Here is a 21,211-nt window from a genome sequence, read left to right as displayed (position 1 = left end):
TTTCTTAAGTATTTTCCTTTTTTTTTTCTTAAATATTTTCCTTTTTACTATTTAAATGTTATGGGCACATCTTATAGAAACACAAGGCTGTTTACAAAGAAGTGCATGCTGTGTTGCTGTATGATGAGCAAGATACATCTATTCTTCATCTAGCAGGAATAGTTGCTGAGCCTTAAGAACAGTTTCAGAAAGCTTTGGGAATTTGGGCGTTTTCCTTGTTTCTGCAACACAAAATGAAAATTTATGCTGTATACAAAGAAAAGGGGAGTCCGAACTTGTACGTTAAATTTGAAGGAGATCAATCTGGGGTAATATTTAAAAAAAAAAAAAAAAAAAAAAAAGGGAGCGTGGTCATCAAATACTATAAAATATATTAGCTGTTACTAGAATGCCACTTATCTTCCCCCCATACGAATCACTGTCATGTTGTATGTGAATTTGTGAGGTGGGTTTTGAAGCTGAAATTAAAAACTTCTTGTATGGCTGTCTTCATAGTGGCTATCCAGACTATCTGTAGAAATAACAGCTATTATGTAGTCAGCTATTCACCAGTTTTAACTGATTATAAATTACGTTTCAGGGTGGAGAACATAGCATAGTGCCTGACACCTGTGTTGATCCTGAGGGCATTCTTGATTCTGTGCATTATGATGTCATGGATATTAAAGAGCAAGCTGAGGCAGCACATAGTTCCATTGTATCCCTGGGGGACCCAAAGGAAGATACTGGCTGGTTTGAGAAGCAGCTGGAGAAAACTAACTTTGAACTGATGGAGACCAAAGAAGAGCTAACAGAGAAAAACACCAAACTACTTAAAACTGAAGAAGAGCTGATGCAGAAGAACAAAGGTGAGTTATGCGATGTGAAAGGTAGAAGACAGAAATAGTTCATTAATCTAAAAGAGAAATAACCAGTTTGAGTAGGAATTAGAGGAGATGTTCTACCTTTGGAACCATAGCCTGTAGATAAGTGATGGTTTGTTCCTTGTGTATATTCAGGTTTAGCAATTCCACGGTTTTTGGTTATTTATTTTCTTTTTTTCCCCCTCTCCTTTAAACTGCAACTAGCAGCTTTACGCTTTCGTAAGTATGGGGTTAAATGTCTATATCTTGATTTTTACTTTTATATTGTAATCTCTACTCTTCTTTATGTCTTGTTGATGCAATGTTTTCGTTCCAAGAAATATAGAAAACTTTTGAATCACTCCCAATAAGTGAAGACCACATGCAAATTAATTAATCTGTTCAAAAGCTACCTAAACATTAGAATATCTGGAAAAATTGATTACTTAATAAACTATCTATTGGCTACTTATGTAATACAACCTTTTCTGTGTGTTACAGACTTTGAAATGCAGGTGATTAAATTGGATGAGTCTGTTGAGCAACTTAAAGAAGCAACTGAGGTAACTTTATCAAGAAGATGTTGTGTAAAATTGTTTTAATACCAACTTGTGGTAGCTTAAAATGCTATTCCAGTAGGCTCCATTAATAGATTTCTTACCGAGCTTAGCTTAACTGAATTTGCCTTTAATGCATTGTCTAATTCAGCGACTTAACACTACATTAGAAACTGATGACTGAATTTTTTTTATTTTTTATTTCCAAGAAAATGAATGCACAAAATGAAAGGATTCGAGAGCTAATGGACATCGTGGTGCAGAAAGATGACATTATTACAAAGCTACAAGACTTAAAATCTCATTTAGAAGAAAAAGTAAAAGGTTATGTGAGTTTTACACATCTCCGTATCCTTATACAAAAAAAGGAAAACACTAATTCTATGCTTGTAATCAACACATTTTTGGAAAACTGATTTTCTGTATGTAGCTGGTACTCGCTTGAAATTGTAAACAATTCAAATTTATCTGAAGGTAGTTGTTGTTAACACAAACAACAAAAATATCAGCGTGTTCCACTAACTCCTGCCTCACACTCCTACATCAGAGGAAGAGCAACAGTAAAAGTATGTTGAGTAGAGTTGGAAGTACGAGTATGAATGGTCAGGATATCTCCACGTTCTATGCAGTCCATAAAACTTTATCCTGACTAATGTACTGCGAGCTACTGAATATGTGAAGACTAGCTTGATTAAGTATGTGTGCATACCACTTCTGGTGGTTTTTGTTCATTTTTTGATGTTTGGTAGCCTGAAGTAGCTCTGAAAACATTTATAGTTAATTCTGTCACTCAGATCTCTAACCTTGTAAGCTTAGCAACTTGACCCTTCTTAATCTTTGACTGTCTGCATCACTGCAACTTAGTATTTCCATGGTGTTAAAGCTGACTGTGATGAGTAGTCATGTCCTCACCTATTACTTCTTCCAAGAACAAGGCTCCAACTCTATCTGTGAGATTGTGTGGCCTGAACACTTCTGAGGCTTTTCTTTTCATAAGCTACTAAAGATGAATAATCAGTCCTTGGCAGTGCCAGCATGGCTTAACAATCGTCATCTTGTAAGTAAGGAAGCTTCACTTGTGGTCAAGGACACAATCTAAAATATGCGTGACAGAGCTGACTAAGCTTTAAGGTTGGATTATATCTGTCACGATGAAAGTGATTTTAGCAGCTTAGCAGAAGTGTGATGTGATGAACTTGTATGAGAGCTGACCATTTGCTCTTTGACCATGTTTGTAATTTTGTTGACTTCTTGGAAACAGGAAATTCTTTGATAAACTGGTAAACTCTTGATTGTGTGCAAGTCTTTTACTTTGTAACCTGCTAGGCTCTTGCTTTCCCTTGTATACTCTACCGAGTATTGCACTTGTCATTATCTGAAGGTGTACTTGTTCTGTCTGCTATTGAGATTTGTAACTGATGTCTATAGAGTCACCGGGTAAATATTTTAGCTGTATGGTTTTGTGTAAATATTTGCCCACAGAAGATTACTGAGACTTAAGTGCTCCTTTTGTTAAGCTTCAATGTAACTGATCTTATATCAATACAGGAAAAGACTACCTACCATTTAACTACCATTAAAGCAGAACCGGCAGAAGAGAACACTAATAAAGGAACTGAAAGCAGCCAATTTTCAGTGCTTTCAGTTAAAGCACTGAAACAAGAGAAAACTGAGTTGGAAGTGGGAAGAAAGCACAGTACTGACGAGGATAAGCCTCCTGTGGAAGAGCCACCTCCAAAGAAAGGTACAGTTTCTTCCATCGTTGAACAGGGTGTCTTCCAAAACAATAAATTGCTTCCTATTCTGGATAGGAAGCAAAAGGCTGTGAAGCACGTTACCTTATGGTATAAGGAGAAAAGCCACTGTGTTAAACTGTAAATAGAAGTAACTGTTATGTAAATATCCCTTTTTCAGAAGGTCCTATGCTGTTCATTTTTGAATGCTTAAGAATAAAAGTTTTTTGCACTATTTTTTTCCTTTTTGCTGCTTTTTCCTCATCTGTTGATGCACTTGCAGATTTGGTAATAGTTTTAAAGCAGTTTCTTTAGGATTGTTTCAACTGCTGTTGCTGATCTTCTGAGTAGCATCAGCTGCTCAAGTGCTTTTTTTTGTTTGTTTGTTTTGTTTTTCCTGAAGCAACTATCAAAATTGTTGACGACCTGCTAATTCCTCGCTCATGGGCAATATTTGAGCAAAATGGTTTGGATAAGCTCTGATGCATTTAACTTCACTTCTGGGCACAGCTGAGCATCAGTGTTCCTAGAATTACGGAAGGCATATACAATGTAGAAGGGAAAATCTAAAACTTAGCTGTAGTCCCTTCCTTTCTTGTATTCCTCTTGCAAAATATGTGCAAGGGAGAAAGTCAAGGCCTTCTTTGGATGAGATGCTGTTCTTGGATGATTTGTCCCTGCTGCCTTTATTTGGCATAAATATTGAATCCTAATGTGACCACTGAATGGCATCACATATAAGCATCTTACCAGAGACTGAGGGAGGGATGTGGACTCCTCCATACTCCAAATAGTAGTGGGTTTGTTCTAATCATATGACCAAAGCTCTCATTTAAAAATTAATGACAGCAATGCTCCACATAGGAATTAAAATGGGTAGCTGATAGTCACAATGTCAGCATGAAGTTTTCGGTTAAGAAGTACTGAGTATTCAATCATTTTAAAATTTTCTTCTATTTGTGAGTATTAATAGCGTCCAATTTCAAAAAACTCTTAATATATATTCTTTAGCTATGTTAAATATACACAGTAGAACAATGAGTACAGGTATGTTGTGCTGGTTCTTTTGTAGAATTAGTTATATAAGTAGCACGAGCAAAAGTGTTTTAGGAGATGCTAGGTTATCTCAGCTTCAAGTTCAGGGTATTTACACCATTCTCTGAGCTTTTAGGTCTTGTTTCCTATGCTCTGTAATAATGCTTTTTCCCTACTTCCTGTGTAAGGAGCTTCTAGACTGAACATTACACATCTTCTCCCTAGTCTTATTTATCTTGCTTTAGTGCTTGCTTGTTGTTTTCAGCATGAAGTGTTTAGATTACTTATAAATCATATTCCCCTCACTAGTGTTGCTGGGAGCAGCAGTCAAAACCAAAACCTGGATTGGGGTGGAATACGCCACTGCTGTTTCTTCAGTATGACTTTTAAATCAGTTGAGGGCTGTATATAAAACTCCTTAGATGAGTTAAGAGGCTGTTTCCATGCAGTACATGTGAATCTGTATGTAATGCAGGCTGCACGTGGGTGCTATAAAATTCTGCATTTCTGTAGTTGTAGTAATAAAAGGACTGTACAAGAATCACCATAGAATATATTGTTGTGGTGACCCAATCCCTAGTAAGTCTTGACTTATATTTATTTTTCTAATACTTAAAGTATGCATATTATGTATGGACATAACTGGATTCTAAAGCAGTGATGAAATACAGCAGAAGTCGCTTTTGATAGAAAGAAAATGCATGTGATTTTAGCTAATTGCTCACCAGTTAAAGAAAAAAACAGCCCCAAGCTAATGGAATATTTGTGGAAACTTGAATCTGCAAATTTGTACAACTTTATGAGTGAACTTTATATGCAAAAGAGTAAGTGTGGACAGAAGTAGGAATCCTCATATTTTGTTTAGAGATCAACTGAATAAGAGAGACAGATATCAACACTTAAGTGATCAACTTGTCCAGGGTTTTATCTTTCTTTTGAAAGTAAGAGGACTGTGAGTTGGAATGAAATTTCTTAGAGAACTGTTTATCTACCATTTAGATGTAGATGGAGTGATTCCTGGCTGCTTTATAGGGATTGCTGAAGCACGGAAGATAGAAAGAATATAGCTGTGAATTATCTATCTCGTTCCCATGTTTCTTAAATCTAATTAGATTTTCTACTGGTGTGGAGTGGAAGGTTTGAGTAGTGCCATGGTAAAAGTGTTCTTCCAGACTGAAAACCTTTTGCTGTTAATTCTGTATAGAAATCTGAGGCACCTGATTACGTGTTCAGAGGACTTGAATTCCTTCACTAGTATCAAATACTATGTGATGTGAGGGTATGGCTTGCATATTACGACAGTTTTTCACTTAGAAGTTGCTACTTGGTGTTGTGAACTGCTATGTAATAATGATTTTAATCAATCTGAGCTACATTCCTTTTCCCTTGTTTGTTTGTTTCTTTGTTTGTTTGTTTTACAGTAGTTGTAAATGAGAGAAAGAAAAAGAACACTGTAGAGCAAAGGACAATTGAACACATGAAACAAAAGTGCTCCACGTACCGAAAGGAAGTACTAGCACTGAGGGAAAGAACTGAAATCTTGGAACGTCATTTAGCTGTGCTTGAAGAACAATGCAGCAGAGAACAAAATAAAAAAGAAGATTTCAGTAAGCAGGTAACAAGCCTGCGTATTGAGCTTTCTTTTTCTGAAGAAACAGCTGATGCCCTCCGTGAACAAATTCTGCAGGGTCAAGCTGACTATCGGGGAATTGCTTCTGAACTGGATGAACAGAAATCTATAAATATGACACTTGAAAACAAAAATGCCCAACTAACTAACAACATAGAAGTTGCCAAAGAATATATAATTGATAAAGTGTCACAAGTAAAAGAAATGCGGACCAAATTAGATGAATTATACAAATGTCACTTAGAGTTTCACGCCATCGGTACTGACTTTGTCAGTGTAAAGGATTCCTCAGACTCAGAAAAAGATGAGCCAGGGACATCTCAAATTAGTTCTGCATGCATTCAGTCACAGACTTCTTCCATCTCAGATCTTGTGCAGGACCTCTCCTTTAACTATAGTCTTGAAAGGATTTGGGAAGTATGCAGAAGTATTGTTGATGTTTCCTCACAAAAAAGTCAGCACATCAAAGCACTGCTTCAAGACAATGAAAACCTAAAGGCGGGACTGAATAATGCTGAATATCATAATCGTCAACTTGTAATGAAGCTATGTGAGATTACAACTCACACTAGTCAGGAAGATGATCTTGTGAATCAGTTACATGAGCAAATAGAAAAGAAAACTCAGGAGTTTGAAGAAAAGACTGCAGAAGATCAGAGAGTGATTGCACAACTTCAGGAGGAAGTTGCCAACTGTGAGGTAAAAATAAGAGAGCTTGAATATCTCCTGGAGGCTTCCAAGACAATGGAAGACAATGTGTCAAAACTCAATGAATTACTTAAAGAAAAAGAATCTATTATTGTTAATCTAGAGACAGTTACAGCAACTCTGCAGGAGAAGTCTGCAAATGCAGACAAAAAGGTTGAAGAGTTAAGTAGCAAAGAAGCAAATCTGATTCAAGAAGTTCTGCAGCTGAAAAACAGCTTGGAGCAGATGAAACATTCTCTTCGGGAAAAGGAAAAGAGTGAAATGGAGAAAGTGCAACGTATAGAATCGTAAGTAACCACTGAGTTAACTTAGAGCCCTTTGAGAATGAACTAGAGTTAAAAATAGTTAATGGGAACATCCCTTCGACTTAATGCATCTGCATGCTTATCAATGGCCAAACTACTACTTTAGGATGCTTTGGTATGCTACTTGAGTTCCAAGGGAAAACAGGAGTGTGCAAGGAAATAAAGAATAATATGGGGATTTCTGGTGGTTTTGTTGTCCATCCCTCAGAATAGCATCTGAATAATTTATTGCTTCAGCATCTGATTATGAGAAGCAAGCTGAAATTCAAAAGTAATTGTTTAAATCTTGTCACTGGTCTAGATAGATTTAAGAGTCTATTTACAAATAGAAACCAACAGGCAGGGCATGGATTAAGCTGTAATTGCTGTTTCCATGAGATGTGTAACAGTAATGTTCTTTGTCTCTTTATTTTTAACATAAGGCTAGAAAATATTCTTTCTGAGAGTTCTGCCCTTGTACTGAATTTGAAAAAAGATTTGCAGAGGAAAGAAGAAGAGTATGCAGATCTAAAAGACAAACATTCTGATGCCGAGAAACAAATTCAGCAAGTACAAAGCGAGGTTTGTAGTCAACTGAGCTATTTTTTTCTGTAAGATTATGCTTGGCTTTCTGCTGTTAAAACTTCTCAAACTTTAACTATGAAGCTGGAAATTTCACACTAGTGTGGCTAGCAGCAAATCTTAGGTAAAGTTGCCATTGAAGCTCTAGAGGGGACCAGAAGTTAAAACATGGTTTCACATAGATAATGAACAGAGGAAAGTAAAGTTGGTTAGTAGTCTGGAATAAGGTTTGTGAAGAGAATAGCTAATCTGCCTCTGGAGGGGACTTGTTATTATCTCTACGTTACTGGTGACTTGCCATTGGTATCCGTGGTAACTCCAAAGCCTAAAACCTAAGTCTTGTGAAAAAACGCTGATAACTGGGAAGAAGAATGCTATTTACTTGAAGAGAAATAGACTAATTTCCAGAGGCTCTTTAATATAAGCATGTATATTTTTTTTCTTCAATTTCAGCTTCAGTGATGTTAATAGTTAAAATTTAATTATTAAACAAGAAGATAACTTAAAACCCATTTTGCAGGATCTTAGTCTGAAAGATTATTGGGTGTGCTTGGAGTGGAAAATTGAAGCTTAAAAATGAATTCATGTCTTCCTTGGTAACCTTGCACTTGCTGTCGTTTTCCTACTCAGCACTTGTTTGTGAATTCCTCTTTATTTAACAAAGAAGTATTTGGCCAGGTTGGATTACAGAAGTCTTTTAATGAACCGTGAGCTGTGCTTACATTACAGGTGTCCACGATGCGTTCTGTGGAGGAATCCCTCAGGAACAAGATGTAAGAACTTGAAAGGATTAATAACCAGTTTAAGGATGAGCTGGATTATAAAGACTATACTATCCAACAACTTAAACAGGTATTTTTCTTGCTCTTAATTTTTATTAAATGAATGATGCACCTTTTCCAAGCAACAGGAAAAAGGTCAAAAAAAAAAAAAATTGGAGCAAAATGAAAGTGGCCAACTGAAATTAGCGGTAGACCATGAAAGATATTCAAATAATTAGTCACTACAGAGCACTGGCAGATTGCTTTAAATACAATAATCTGCATAGTAAATACATATGTAATACATGCATGTAACCTGATCTTGTTGAGTGACATCACGATATGTTAATTGAAATGTCTTACCATAAACTCTTTTTATCAGCTTGAGTCCTTATTTATGCTATATGAAAAACTTATTAATTCCAGGCTGTCTTAAAAATTCTGCTTGTTTCTACTGTGTATGCTTTTCTTTCATCATGAAATATAGGAGCTGGAGGAAAAGGACCATAATCTTCAAAAGTGGCGTGAGGAGAGAGATCAGTTAGTTGAAGCTTTGGAAAAACAGCTCAAAACTTTGGCTTCTAATGCCATACAAAAAGAGACAGAAATAGCAGAACTGAGACAATCTGCCTTAAAGGATTCAAGCAAGGTCAGCTCTCCTTTCCTCCTACCTGATTAGCTACCCATAAATTCTGTAAGACTCCTGTACCTGCTCTTTGTATTCTGGGTGTGGTTCTGTTCTTGAACACTGTCGTATTGACATCATGTGCAACTAACCAAAAAAAGCACCAGCTTTTATTTTTGTTCTTCAGAAACAGAATTTCTGTTAATTACTAAAATTTCAATTTTTTCAGTAGTTCAGATAAGCAGATGTCAGTTTGATGCTTATGATCCTACAATCAGACTGGACATCTGTAGCTTTTTCTGATAATTCACAGCATTTCCGGATCCCAAGCTAGGCTCAATACTCAGACAGTAGTTCTGTCTCAGGTTTCTTACTTTCTTTGCTTTCTCTGAGGTAGTATCTACAATGGCATGAAAAGACAGAAGGGGACGTGGAGAGAGATTAAGGGAAGCATCAAAAAGCAGAGGGGGGATGATCTCTGGAAGTTGCATTTCTTATTTCAACATCCAGCTTTTAATCAGGATAGCCAATCTAAGCCGTAGCATAGAATTTCAGAAGCTAAACAGAAGACTAAATGAGTTGTGCTGTTTTGAGAATGTTTGGATTCACTTTCTCTGAGAAGAAAGATGTTCTCAAAGCAAAACTTCCCCTACCACTGCCGACTTTCTCACAGTACCGAGGATTTGGGAACAAATAAAAGCTCGGGTTATTATATCTTAAGAGAGATGAAGGCTGAAGCACATAGGTAAAATAGAAGAATCAAAATATATTGTATTACAACTTCCCAGGCAATTCTGTGACTACTGCACTTGTAACAGTGACCGTACAAATCCGTGAAATGTTACTGTTCTGGAATAGTTAAGTGTTCTAGCCTGCAATTCTAAAACTGATGCTACTAAGTAATTGCAATACTGCTTGTGTGTGTTAATTCCTTTTGCCAGTCCCACAACTCAGCAGTTTTTACTGCTTATTAGGATAATGCAACTGTGATAGAAGAGTTAAGAAAAGAACTGGCTGACAAAGATGACTTTATAAAGGAATTAAAACAACGCATTAACCACAGTAGCCCTCAGTGTTTGCCAGAAATACCTTTACTTGAAGAAAGACAAAGTAGAAGGAATGACTCTGTAAATGAAAAGGTATGATTATATTTATAGAAAGTCAGTACTTAACATCTTGTTAACCCCTTTTTGTTCTTCTGTTTTCCTAGGAGATACTGGAGCTGGAATCATTTTTCTTAGCATATAGTCGTTTAACTACATATTCAGTGATGAGTACTTGTTGGTTCTTTTTGTCTTCCACTCAAGCATGAGCTCTCATCTTCTCAAAACTATTTTATTTACTAGAACACCATCTCTCTGTGTACATTATGGAACTTTTCCATGCAGTTTTCCATGTATTCGTATGTGGATGCTGAAGATTAGGCAGAGGTTTAGCCTTTGGTGTTCTAACATAGCAGCTGTGAGCGTGCAGAGTATGGGGGGAATGGATGACAAAACGACCAGCGTTACAGATTTTGTCCCTAAATAATGTCTCGCTTTCTCTCTTTTGGAGGCAGAATACTGCCTGAGACTGTTAGTGAGACCCAGTAGGGTGTATCTGAAGATCACACAATGAATAGATGTTACTACCTTCCCACACTTGTGCTGTGTTTCAGCTTACGTGTTCATGTGGCGTCTGAGCTTGAGGTTTTACACTGTAACTTTAGAAAACTCGAGATATTTTGGAGGTCTAATGCATAGCCTAATCTTTACTCCTTTTAAATATTTACAGCCTAGGAAACAACAAAGCAAAACTAAAACTGGAGAAAGTATTCCATTAAGATGCAAAGCTGAAGACAATTATTTGTCACGTCGATGTACTAGGAGCCTCACTTCATTAAATGAATCTGAGGTTAGTATGAAACTTCAGATCTGAAAATGTTGTGATTGTATTGCTTTTGATAAGGAATGAGTAGGAAAAGATCTCATGTTCTCTAAACAATTCCCAAGTTTTAATTTATTTATCCCTTTCAAGGTGATCAGATCACCTGTTTTTATAGCCTTTGATAGGAATAAAAGCTGTTGAAACAATTGTGTGATGAATTTTTGTCAGGTGCTGTTGAAAACTCTCCTCATGTTAATGCTTATGAAGTGGCTCATGATTAGATAAGTTACTTGGAAAAAATTCATGGAGCCACTGAAACGGGCACAGCAAATTGAACTTATTTTCTTCCTCTGCAGGATTTCTGGACATTGTTTTGTTAGCAGATGATGTTAATCATTCCTATATAAGTTTTTAATTGCTAACTTTCATAAAATAGCAGTTACATATATTTTAAAAACAAAGTATTTATTAACCAACTTAATTCTTGGAAATACAGTGGGTGGTGATACTCCATTCAGATTCTTAGCAGAGCCTGATAAAGTGGCTCTGACTACTTTTTGTCTTTCTACAATCTTTGGTAACTTTTTGAGAGGAAGAAGACTCCCCTCAGGGGGTTGGAACAGTGTAAGTAGTAAAAGCTGCTAGTCTGTGTTTGGGACACTGGAGTTTGCTAGTTACTAGCAGCAGTAGAAGCAGCCATCTACCATTTTCTGATGTCCCCAGCAGCCTGTCTTCCATGTGTTCAACCAGCATCTGAACTCATTTTTGATATGCTAGCTGAATTCCTGCCATAGAGAAGGAGGAGTCCAGGTGATCTCAGTTCTGACTTTGTTGTTCCTGTTGAGAAAAACAGGATTGGGTGGATTGTGGACAGTAAGTGCTGCTGGGGAAATGCATACTGACATTTCCCTGTCACTTAGCTGTGCATTTGCTGCCATTTGACCATGAGCAGGTACATGATAGCCTTCAGCTTAAGTACGGTGTCATTGCTTGAATGTCTGTATTCTCTCCAGGGAAAAGATAGCAATGGAGTTCTTTAATGACTTGTACTGGGCTTGCACCTTGCCAGCTGGACCTTACTTATGTAAATAACATCTCTAGTGTAGAAGAGGAAGGGCAAATTCCCTAAGATTAAGCTGGAAGTTAATCGAACACTTGAATCAAATGCTCCTGTTCCTGCCCAGTTCTGATGCAGAAGAGTTGAGATGAAGAAAATCGTGTCAGTTCTACCACCATTCTCTATTAAAAAAAAAGTGTAGTTGTCTGTGCCCTTGAGAAAAAATGACTTGTAAAGTATCAGGCTCAGTTTAACATGGAGAACTTTTTTTGTGATCATAGATTGGAAATAATTTTAAATGTAACAAGTTCTAGGAAAGAGGGGTAAAACTCTGCTGTAACTGAAATAGACTCCTTCTGTTACAAGTGTTCTTACAGCAGGAAAATCGAATGCTTACATATCCTTTTCCAGATGCTTTATAGCTTTTTAATCTCATGGCTACCTTAACACTTGCACTTAAAATTCTTCTGTGCTATCAGGAGCATTTGGGAACTGTTCTCGACTCTTCTGGAGTGTCCGCAGAAAATGGCAATACTAGTCGGTTCCCAAAACCGGAGCTGGAAATCCCACTGACACCTCTGCAACCTGATAAGACGGAGATAAAGCAGCACGGCAGCATGATACCTTTAGGAGTGAAAATGCCTAAGGCAAAAAAGAAAAGAAGTGATGACATGGATGAGGTATGACCTAGACCCAACAGAAAACAAAATATCTGATGCCTTTTTACCATTCTCATTCAAGCATTAAAAAAATGCTATTTCTACCTCAGTAAAGTAGTTGAAGAATTTAATCAATGAACTGCTTTAATGAACAAAACTAATAGCCAAGCTCAGTGATAATGGTTTAAGAGAAGGGAATTTCTCTTAACTTCATTGTGTATTTTCTTTGAAACCTGTAGACATAAATCAGCTTTTTAGACATCATGAGATGTCTAATACTGATATTTTAATGTCCTGTTTTTATAATTGAATGCTTATTTATTATTTGATTTACAGTGGAATAGTTACCACTAGCAGATACTTCCCTACTATTAGCAAAAGTGTTTAAAGTGTTCACTTTTGTGACATCAGTTGTTCTTTCCAAAAGAATCATGGCTGAAACTTGTCTTTTTTTCCCAGGATTTTGTGAAAAGTGAGAACACGAAAAATTCAAAATCTGTCATGGCTTTTAATTCACCCTCTGCAAGTGACGAGAAAATGGTTGGTTTTTGTTCTAGTTTTGAAGCTAGCTTGGGACTTCCTGTAATTGTGTGGTCACACGAAAGAAGCAGTGTCTTATCCTTATGTGTATACCTGAATGGGAATCTTACATGCTTATGTAATTTTTTTCCTATTAAATTCCATAAGCTAACCAAAGGGCAAGTCAGTCTGTCCCCAGAGCGAGTAATGGCTGTACTGTGTAATGATTTGGAGGGAAGGATATTGCACACTGAATAGTTGGGAAGAGAAGCTTTAGTGTATTATCGTGTGCTTTTGTAAGTGAAGCCCTTGTATTAAACTAAGGTTCATATCATTAATATGCATGGCAGTTATTAAAAACAGATGTTCACATGTGATAGCAGTATCCTTGGCATGGTCAGAGTATGAGTAGTAGATTTTTCCCATCTGTTGTCTTCTGTTTTGTATGTTTGTTTGTTTTATGTAATTAGAACAGCTTATGTAAGAAACAACTCCACAGCTTGGGAGCTACTTTTAAAGAAACTACTGCCTTATTAAGAAACTTTAAGAAACGTATGCCTTGAAATAGCTGAGATTTTGACAACTCCCTAAAGGGTATAAAATTGTCTACATTACTTGCCGTTGTGGTATCATCAGCAGAATGAACAGAGGTGTCAGTAGTAAAGCTCAAAATGTCAACTTCAAATAACGTTGAACTAAAATGAAGTTTAAACAATGCTCTTGTTTCACATGTTCACATCTCTGTTGAACAGAAATCCGGAAAAGACTACTTCCTGAGAAAGCGAGTACATGCTTCAAGACTGACTAAAAAGAAGGATGAAACACTGCAAAAAGTTGGAGATTTTATTCAAAGCTCTCCTTCTATTATACACTCTAAAGGTTGGTGTAGAATAAGTTTTATTCCATGTTTTCTAGACATTGTAGAATGGCTTGTTTCTGCTGTAGGCTATTAATGTATGTGTTCTTAGAGAACTTGTCTGCCATGTTAAGTTGTCTTGTCCTTTGATTTATGAAGTAAATGCATTTATTCGTCTCTTCAGAGATTCATTATTACATTTGTGAAAACCTACAAGTATACAGAGAAAGTTGGTTCTGTCTTGTGCTTCTGTCAGCACGAAAGTTAGGCCTGTTGTTTAACTCCTGCTGAAGTTTCTGACTTCCAGTGTCTTCTGAGCCATGATTGGCTTTCATACTCCATTTTAATGCGTGCTTTAATCTGCCGTACCTGAACCTATAAACTGTTTCAGCTATAGAAGCAATAAAGAGCCTCGATGAACAAATACAATTTCTGAGTATTTTCACTTAAATTTTACGTGTCACTTATAAACCAAGTTTGTTACGAAGCTTTTTTTGCATTCATTGATTTAAAGACTCACAAAACCAGTAAGTTGATTGGTTTATGTATCAAAACAAATTTCTTCTAGCCAAGAAGCTGATGTCAGCAGTAAGTTCTCCTAAATCAAACGAACCTGAAAGTCTCGAAGAAGGAGAGACCAAGCCAAAACGATGCAAAAGGAAGCTGTATTCCACTGTCGTTTCTGGCCCTCTGGAAATACCTGCTTCTTCGGTAAGCGATTATACTGTAGTCTTGGCTTAAAATAAACTACTAAGGAGTCCAAACAGACTGGAGTCAGACTGAATTTAAACTCTAAATCTTGAGACTGCATTGGTAAAACAGAAAATCACACACTATGTCAAACTATTACTAATATTATCTATAACACAGCAAGTTACAAAGCAATATCACTAAGTAAGAAACACACAATTACAATTACTATGAATGCTGGATGCTATTTTCTGCCTTCAGATGAGACCGAAGATATCATGCTGGATCCCACATAGGGCCAGTCCCTGTGGAAATACGAGCATATTCACGACCACAAGTTGTCAGTGGTAGGGAACAGTCCCAAAGTCCTATGGCCATATTCCAAACATTAACCATAGGCTGTTCCTTTAGCACTGGGGAAGCCTCAAAATGACGATCCACAAAAGCTGTATCTCTATGAACACGATTCAAAAAATTCAGCACAAACAAAACAAGCAAAACCTTACATAATATTTTCAAAAAATTCAGCACAAGCAAAACAAGCAAAACCTTGCATAATATTTCTTGTAGCGTGTCTCCCATATTCCCCCTTTTATTTAATAATAATAAGAATGGATTTCAGTGTTTGATAAATGTGCTCAGTGATAGCTTGTTCAGTGGGAGAATGAGCAATGGCTGTAGTATGTTTAACACACCCTTCTTGGAGGAAAGTTTGAGTGGCCTTAGAGGTATATGCAGGCCCATTATCTGTTTTTGTAGTATGTGGGATTCCCATAGCAGCATAAGCAGATAACCAGTGTTTACGGGTGTCATGACTGTGTTCACCTGTATGTGCTGTGGCAAATACGTAAGAAAAATGAGTATCTATTGTTACATGTGCATATTTTAGACAGCCAAATTCAGGAATGCGAGTGACATTTGTCTGTCACAGTTGAAGAGGTGCTGTGCCACATGGATTTGTCCCAGTTTGAGGCAAAGAGGTATCAGTCAAATTATGTAGCTGGTATTCAGTCACAAACACGGTGTATTGCGTAGGAGAGAGGATCATCCTTAACACAGTTTTCCAATCGTGAAGGGTCATAGAGTAACTGTCACTGTTTGCAACCAAAAGATTGTATGTAAAGGCTGACTGAACTCCGTATGTTCTCACTGACTCCCTTAGCTTCTTCACTGCCTCACAAGGCAGGGATTCCAAATGGGGGACCTGATTAGGAAAGGTTTGCAACGTGTCAGCATCACCCCTTAATATTGTTTCTTTTCTGCCTTGCTCTAAGACATAACAGTACGCTGTAGGGAAATTTGTCGTTCCTGCTCCCTTCAAAGTATCATCAGGAGGAAATGCGTCCGATTCTCTTTCTGGATCTACTGGACTGGGGTCACAACGATCCCCTGGTTTCGGTCCGTCCGTGTCTTTAACCACGTTACACGCGGGCTGCACAGACGCAGCCGCGCACGACGAGGGGGGGCGGCACGGCGAGGCGCAGAGAACCACGTGGGCGGAGCAGAGGGCGGGGGCGCGACGAGCGACGTAGGCGGACTGAAGGGCGGGGGGGCCGTAGAGGCCGACAACGCGGCGAGCGACGTGGGGGGGGCGGCAGGCGGCCGCTGGCTGGGAACGGCTGGTTGTGTCGGAGCGCGGCCGCTGTTCTTTCTCGCGCTGGGCTGGAGGTTTCCCGACCGGCGACGGCAAGTGACGGTGTTGTGGTTGTCCGAGCGGCAGTTCTGGCACCACACACCGACAGCTTGGCAATTCCGTCGCAAATGTCCCTTAACGCCGCACCGGAAACATTTAACAGAGGTGCTTGGGCCTGCACTGGTTACCGCAGATGCTTGTAAGGGTGCAAGAGCTGCTGACACTTGATTCTGAGAAGCCTCAGCCTGTGCCTTTAATCCTGCCCCTAGCTCTTTAATAGCCTCAACTATGAAAGCCTGAGCCCCTGTGGGAACGCTTGATAATCTGTGTAACGCCTCCTCTATTGTCCAGTTACTCCTCAAAGTACTTAGAATGCCACGAACTGTAGCATTACAATTCTGAAGTGCACAATGTTTTAGCATTATTTCCCTCATGTTCTCTGGTACTCCAGCCTTCTCTATGGCTCCGGCTACCTTATCTAGAGGCGCTCCAAAATCCTCATTTCTTCCCTGCTGGGAAGAAACTTGTTTAGCAGTATCTTCACCCTGTTTATCAATATACCATGAGAAAAGACCTTTCATCTCATCTCATTTGATGTATGTATGTTGCAGAACGGCGGGAGAAAAGCAGACGACCACACCTGTCATTGACATATGATCAGCGAATCTCATTTATTCCTTGGCTGCATGTACCTTTATAATACGGATAATTAGCTCATACATATTGCAAAAGTGGAGCTCATCATTGGTTCCCAATTACATACTATCCCCGAGTATCTTAACAGCTTGTTGTTATCAACTGAAAGCTACTCCCTTGCTGAGTTCCCAGAACCATGGCTAGTTTCTCACCATCCCAGGGCATCCTGATGTTCTCACTGTCCTTGCAGGTGTTATGGCTGCTTGATTAACCGCACCGCGTTTACGACCCTTCTCAGCTAACTAGCTGTAAAAAACACTCTCTACAGGACCCCACAGATTACCTTCAGAATTCAACAGTTAGTTCTGTTTCCTTTCTGAGTGCATAACAACCTGAGCAAATGAATTGAATGACGTGGCTTTTTAGTCTGGTACAAACTCTGCTGTACACTGGAACTTTGTCCATTTGTAAGCAGGACTTCGTCCATCTCTGCAGGACAGCAGAAAACCCTTTGTGCTAATCATGATGCCAAGAAGCAGAATGCAGCAAATGGCAGATGATCCAACTGCTTCAGGTGTTCATTGCCTTAAAACTGCGAATAATTTTGGACTGAGAGTTTGTAAGCAGAACGGAGCTCTTAAGGCTGTCAGAGATTATTTCTGCACTGTTCAATTCTATCTGCATAACATACATAGGATCTCAGAACTGCGTTGCTTGAACTGGTGGAACTTGTTGAAGTGAACTGGGATGAGCAAGTTTTAGAACTTAGTCAGAGTGCTGTAAAAAATGGATAATCTCATGAGTATTAAGGTACAGGATTGCTATTTCTGCACTGAATTTGTTTTTATTTTACATGGCTGTGATCTGAAAGTTGCTTGAAACGCAGGCACCTAGGCACTGTTGTGTAACTGAATTTCACACATGATAGGTCCTGAAATATCCTGGAATCTAAAACTCTGACTTGTTTTAAGTCTGCTGCTTGAGTCTAATCAGGGTCATAGTGTCTGTGTGCAGTGTTTCTTTCCCTGTAATGCTCCACATCATTTCATTTTGGGAATATTGAAGGAAATGGACTATGTGCCATAACTGTTGTTAGAACAAAGTATGTCTGGTGTGATCTTATGCAAAGGTTCTGTAACTGCTCTTCACAGCTCAGGTGTTCACCTTCCTTTTGGTGAAGTGATGAAATACAGCTAGTTTCTATTTGTGCTTCTAGGCACCTTGAAGCTCTTAGGAATAGAACAATTGTCTCCAGTTCTTTTCAGTGATATCAGTAACAGCTCGAGTGCTGCTGCCCACTAGGTAGACCCAAAGAAGCAGATTACAGTGAAACAACACAAGAGCTGGACCTGCATGAGGATCACTTTCAAGACAGTGGCTCTGTTGCTTGAAGCCTATTTGCTTCTTCCTGCCGCCACTCTAATACCAAGTATCAACAACCTCTTTCATGATTCAACTTGCAAACGTTTGACACTAACCCTTGTGTTTCTATGCCTTCCTAGGTGATTCGAGCCCTTGTCAACCCCAAAGATCCAAACCAAGTAGTGATGTGCAGTGTGTTTCCATCAATGGAGAGTTCTTATTAAGCACGAATCGCTGCAATTCGGATGACAGCCTTCCACATGGTAACAGTGATGGACACAAGGGGCTCATCCACGTTCATGCTCTCATATCTCCTGGCTCTGCTGAAGATGCTGACCTGAGCCTGCCAGACACCACAGTCACCTGCCTGGATTGTGACCCAGCGCCTTTGCAGTGCTGCCCATCCCAAGCACAGCCCGAGTGCCCCAACAGCAGCACCACCATGCAGGAGCAGGTCAGCATCAGTGAGGTGAAGCTGAGCATCTTAGATGGGGACTTAGAGTCAGGCTGCCAGTCCCAGGCACCAGGCAGCAGCACCAGCTGTGAGCCACTCTCATCTTGACAAGAGGAGTCCCATCTTCACCCTTGACCTCTCAAGCCCTCCTGTCTTTTATTGAATAAAGTCACTCTCATGCTCAATCATCGCCTTGACTGCATTCCGAGTCTTCATTCACAGGGATTGGGATGAATGCAACAAACAGCAAGGCAGCTCAGCTTGCAACGCTATGGCTGTGGGGTTCGTGCAGGCAGAGCTCTGGGTTCCCATTTTGCCTGGCTTTGGGATGTCTGCAGCAAGATCTCTACCATTTTGTATGGGAGCAAATAATCTCTAGCATCCAGGTTGCTGCTCATGATAATCCCAGTCTTCCTGGCTGTTGCTTTGTGATACTTTTCAAAGCCTTTTGATACTCTTTGATGCCTTGGCTGCTCCCTAACACCTCTGTCCTCCTGCCATGTTGACTCATGTCTCCCACTTTTAAGCTGGCTTTGCAGATCATCTCCAGCCCTGTCATCATCACACTGCAGCAGGAGGTGCTCACCTGGCCCAATGTCTGGCAGTACTGCTTGTTCTGCAGATGAGCAGCTGCCTCCTCATCTCTTCAGCTACAGTAGTTTTTCTCAGGGAAGTTAGATGCAGTCATGCTCCTCTGGATTTGGTGTGTTAAATCCATGCTGCATGGCAGCAGTCAGTGCAATACAAAGGTGTTCTGTGTGCCACAGCATTTCTCCAGGGGCTGCCAAAGGTAGAAGCACAACACAGCACCATCCTTCTGACAGTAATGTCTGTGAGTGTTAGACATGTGAGCACTGCATCATCCCCAGCGTGTCAGTGCTTTTCCACACCAACCTGACTCTCACACTCTGCACTGAATGTAACTATGCTCTTGTGGAGACAAATGCTTTCTGTCACATCCTCCATCCCTGCAACCATTTGCCGGTAGGCAGCTCTTGCAGAAGAATCAAGCAGCAGAACCTTGTGCTCACCCTACAGCATGCAAATGCTATGAAAGCAGAAATAACCTGGCATGCTCTGGGTCTGCAAGGCTGCACAGATGGGAGAGGTAGATTGTGTTTTTGCAGTGGAAGTTTCCAGTATTTTCAGTCCATAGTGTAGGCCCTAACTGAATGTATAACCCTCTTGTAAAACAGCTGTATAAGTAGTTTTTCCACCAAGAAAGTTGCTGAACAGAGTTAAGTTCAGACTGGGGGCATTCTGACATGGGTAGAATTGAGACAAGCACAAGATAAATACAGAGGGTGGGTAGAGCCCAGCACAGGACAGAATGAATGTACTGACTTTTGGAAACATTGCCCTTCTCTCTCCAAAGAAAAGTACAAGGCAGACCTAAAAACAAGAGGTTGGTAATTGACCTTATGTGGAAATGAATCCTAGCAACAGTCTTGAGGAGTCTGTGAGCCTGTGATGCTCAACCAATGAGAGCCATGAGAGCATCACCTGCATTGGGTTTAGGGCATAGAACAGAATTAATGTCACTGACTGGTGTGCAATTTCTCCCTTGCCAATAGGGGATGTGCGCGCAGTATTGCAATAATGAATAAGCACTGCTGCTATCGCTGCCATCTTTGCCTAACTAGAAATCTTTGACTTTGAGAGTTTCTCACACAAGGGGAGAGAGTAAGAAATTAAAGAGGTACAGAAAACTAAGGAAAACTGCTCTTCTTTATCTTATCTATAAAAATTGATACGATGCTGTTGTGCTTTTTTTTTTTTAATTTTATTTTTAATTTTTTGCTAATGTCAGTTAGATTGTTTTAAAATATCCACACACCAAAATCTGACTACCAAGGAAATTTAATGAAAATGAAATGAAGGTGAGTTAGCGGAAAGCACAAGGCCATATTATATTAGGCTCTAGCAAATTTACAGGCAGTCACTGCACGAAGAGGTAGATCTGAGTTGCACATTATATGATTCCCACAAAGATTAAGGAAATCTGAAGCTTTCAATATATTTTTTTTTATTCTTTTCTCATTTCATTTTTTAAACACCTGACCCAGACCCCAACCCTCACAGGAGCTGTAAAGATAACAGCATTAACCCGCAATGTAACTCTAATCCTAACGCTTACCCTGATTCTAAAATCGTCCCTAACTCCAAATGTAACAACAAAAATGATGCTAGAAGTTTGTAGCAAAAGGAACCTTAACCCTGATCATAATCCAAAAAACAGTCATTAAGGTAACAATAATCTTTACCTTAAAAGTAATATTAATCAGAGCCCAGATGATACCTGCGTCCAATCAGAAGCATGCTTTGCATTATTTAAGAGTTGTATTTTTTCCAATGAACTCTCTCTATTATCACTTTTATAAAGTAACAGAGTCTGTTCTTTTTTTCCTGACACTGTGCCTTACTCCAGACATCCCTGAAAATGACCCAGATAGGGCACCATCAAAGTAATGCTAATAGTAATGTCAATCCTAAGGGTATCTCTAGCCTCAGTGTTAATGGGACGCTAACAGCAATCCCAACAGCCTTAAACATTCTGGTGGTGTGAAAGAGGTGCTGCCTTGCACATGCTGGGCAGTCCCATTGCCTGTTAAATGCAGGCGGCAGCGTAGAAACATGATGCCCGTGGTCAGAATGCCCTGTGGCAGATCCTGGCACCGGAGAACTGACCGGAGAACCATGAGAGAACTGACAACAAATCACT

At 39.3% G+C, this 21,211-nt stretch overlaps 3 protein-coding genes across 3 annotated transcripts in view; 2 read left to right on the top strand and 1 right to left on the bottom strand.

Annotated features, from left to right (window-relative positions):
• LOC146752310 (cytosolic carboxypeptidase 4-like) overlaps nt 1-21,211 on the bottom strand; it is a 268,713-nt gene that overhangs the window by 45,184 nt on the left and 202,318 nt on the right. The window lies entirely within an intron of this gene.
• LOC146752315 (kinesin-like protein KIF20B) lies at nt 1,348-8,915 on the top strand. The gene is made up of 7 exons (XM_085531997.1): nt 1,348-1,405; nt 1,609-1,728; nt 2,948-3,143; nt 5,589-6,792; nt 7,233-7,371; nt 8,101-8,223; nt 8,620-8,915. The coding sequence occupies exons 1-6, from the start codon at nt 1,352-1,354 to the stop codon at nt 8,146-8,148; spliced, it is 1,761 nt and encodes a 586-aa protein (XP_085388123.1). The 5' UTR covers nt 1,348-1,351; the 3' UTR covers nt 8,149-8,223; nt 8,620-8,915.
• Nucleotides 10,535-21,211, top strand: part of LOC146752314 (kinesin-like protein KIF20B) — a 73,032-nt gene continuing 62,355 nt past the window's right edge. The window contains exons 1-4 of the mRNA XM_085531932.1: nt 10,535-10,650; nt 12,160-12,360; nt 12,799-12,879; nt 13,611-13,737. Of these exons, the coding sequence (XP_085388058.1) occupies nt 12,298-12,360; nt 12,799-12,879; nt 13,611-13,737 (271 nt within the window). The 5' untranslated portion in view covers nt 10,535-10,650; nt 12,160-12,297. The remainder of the gene's footprint in view (nt 10,651-12,159; nt 12,361-12,798; nt 12,880-13,610; nt 13,738-21,211) is intronic.

The sequence above is a fragment of the Coturnix japonica genome, unplaced genomic scaffold, assembly GCF_054131305.1.
Source record: "Coturnix japonica strain WE unplaced genomic scaffold, WE-NBRP24 Scf046, whole genome shotgun sequence".
Taxonomy (NCBI): domain Eukaryota; kingdom Metazoa; phylum Chordata; class Aves; order Galliformes; family Phasianidae; genus Coturnix; species Coturnix japonica.
This window is presented reverse-complemented; position numbering and strand designations above follow the sequence as displayed.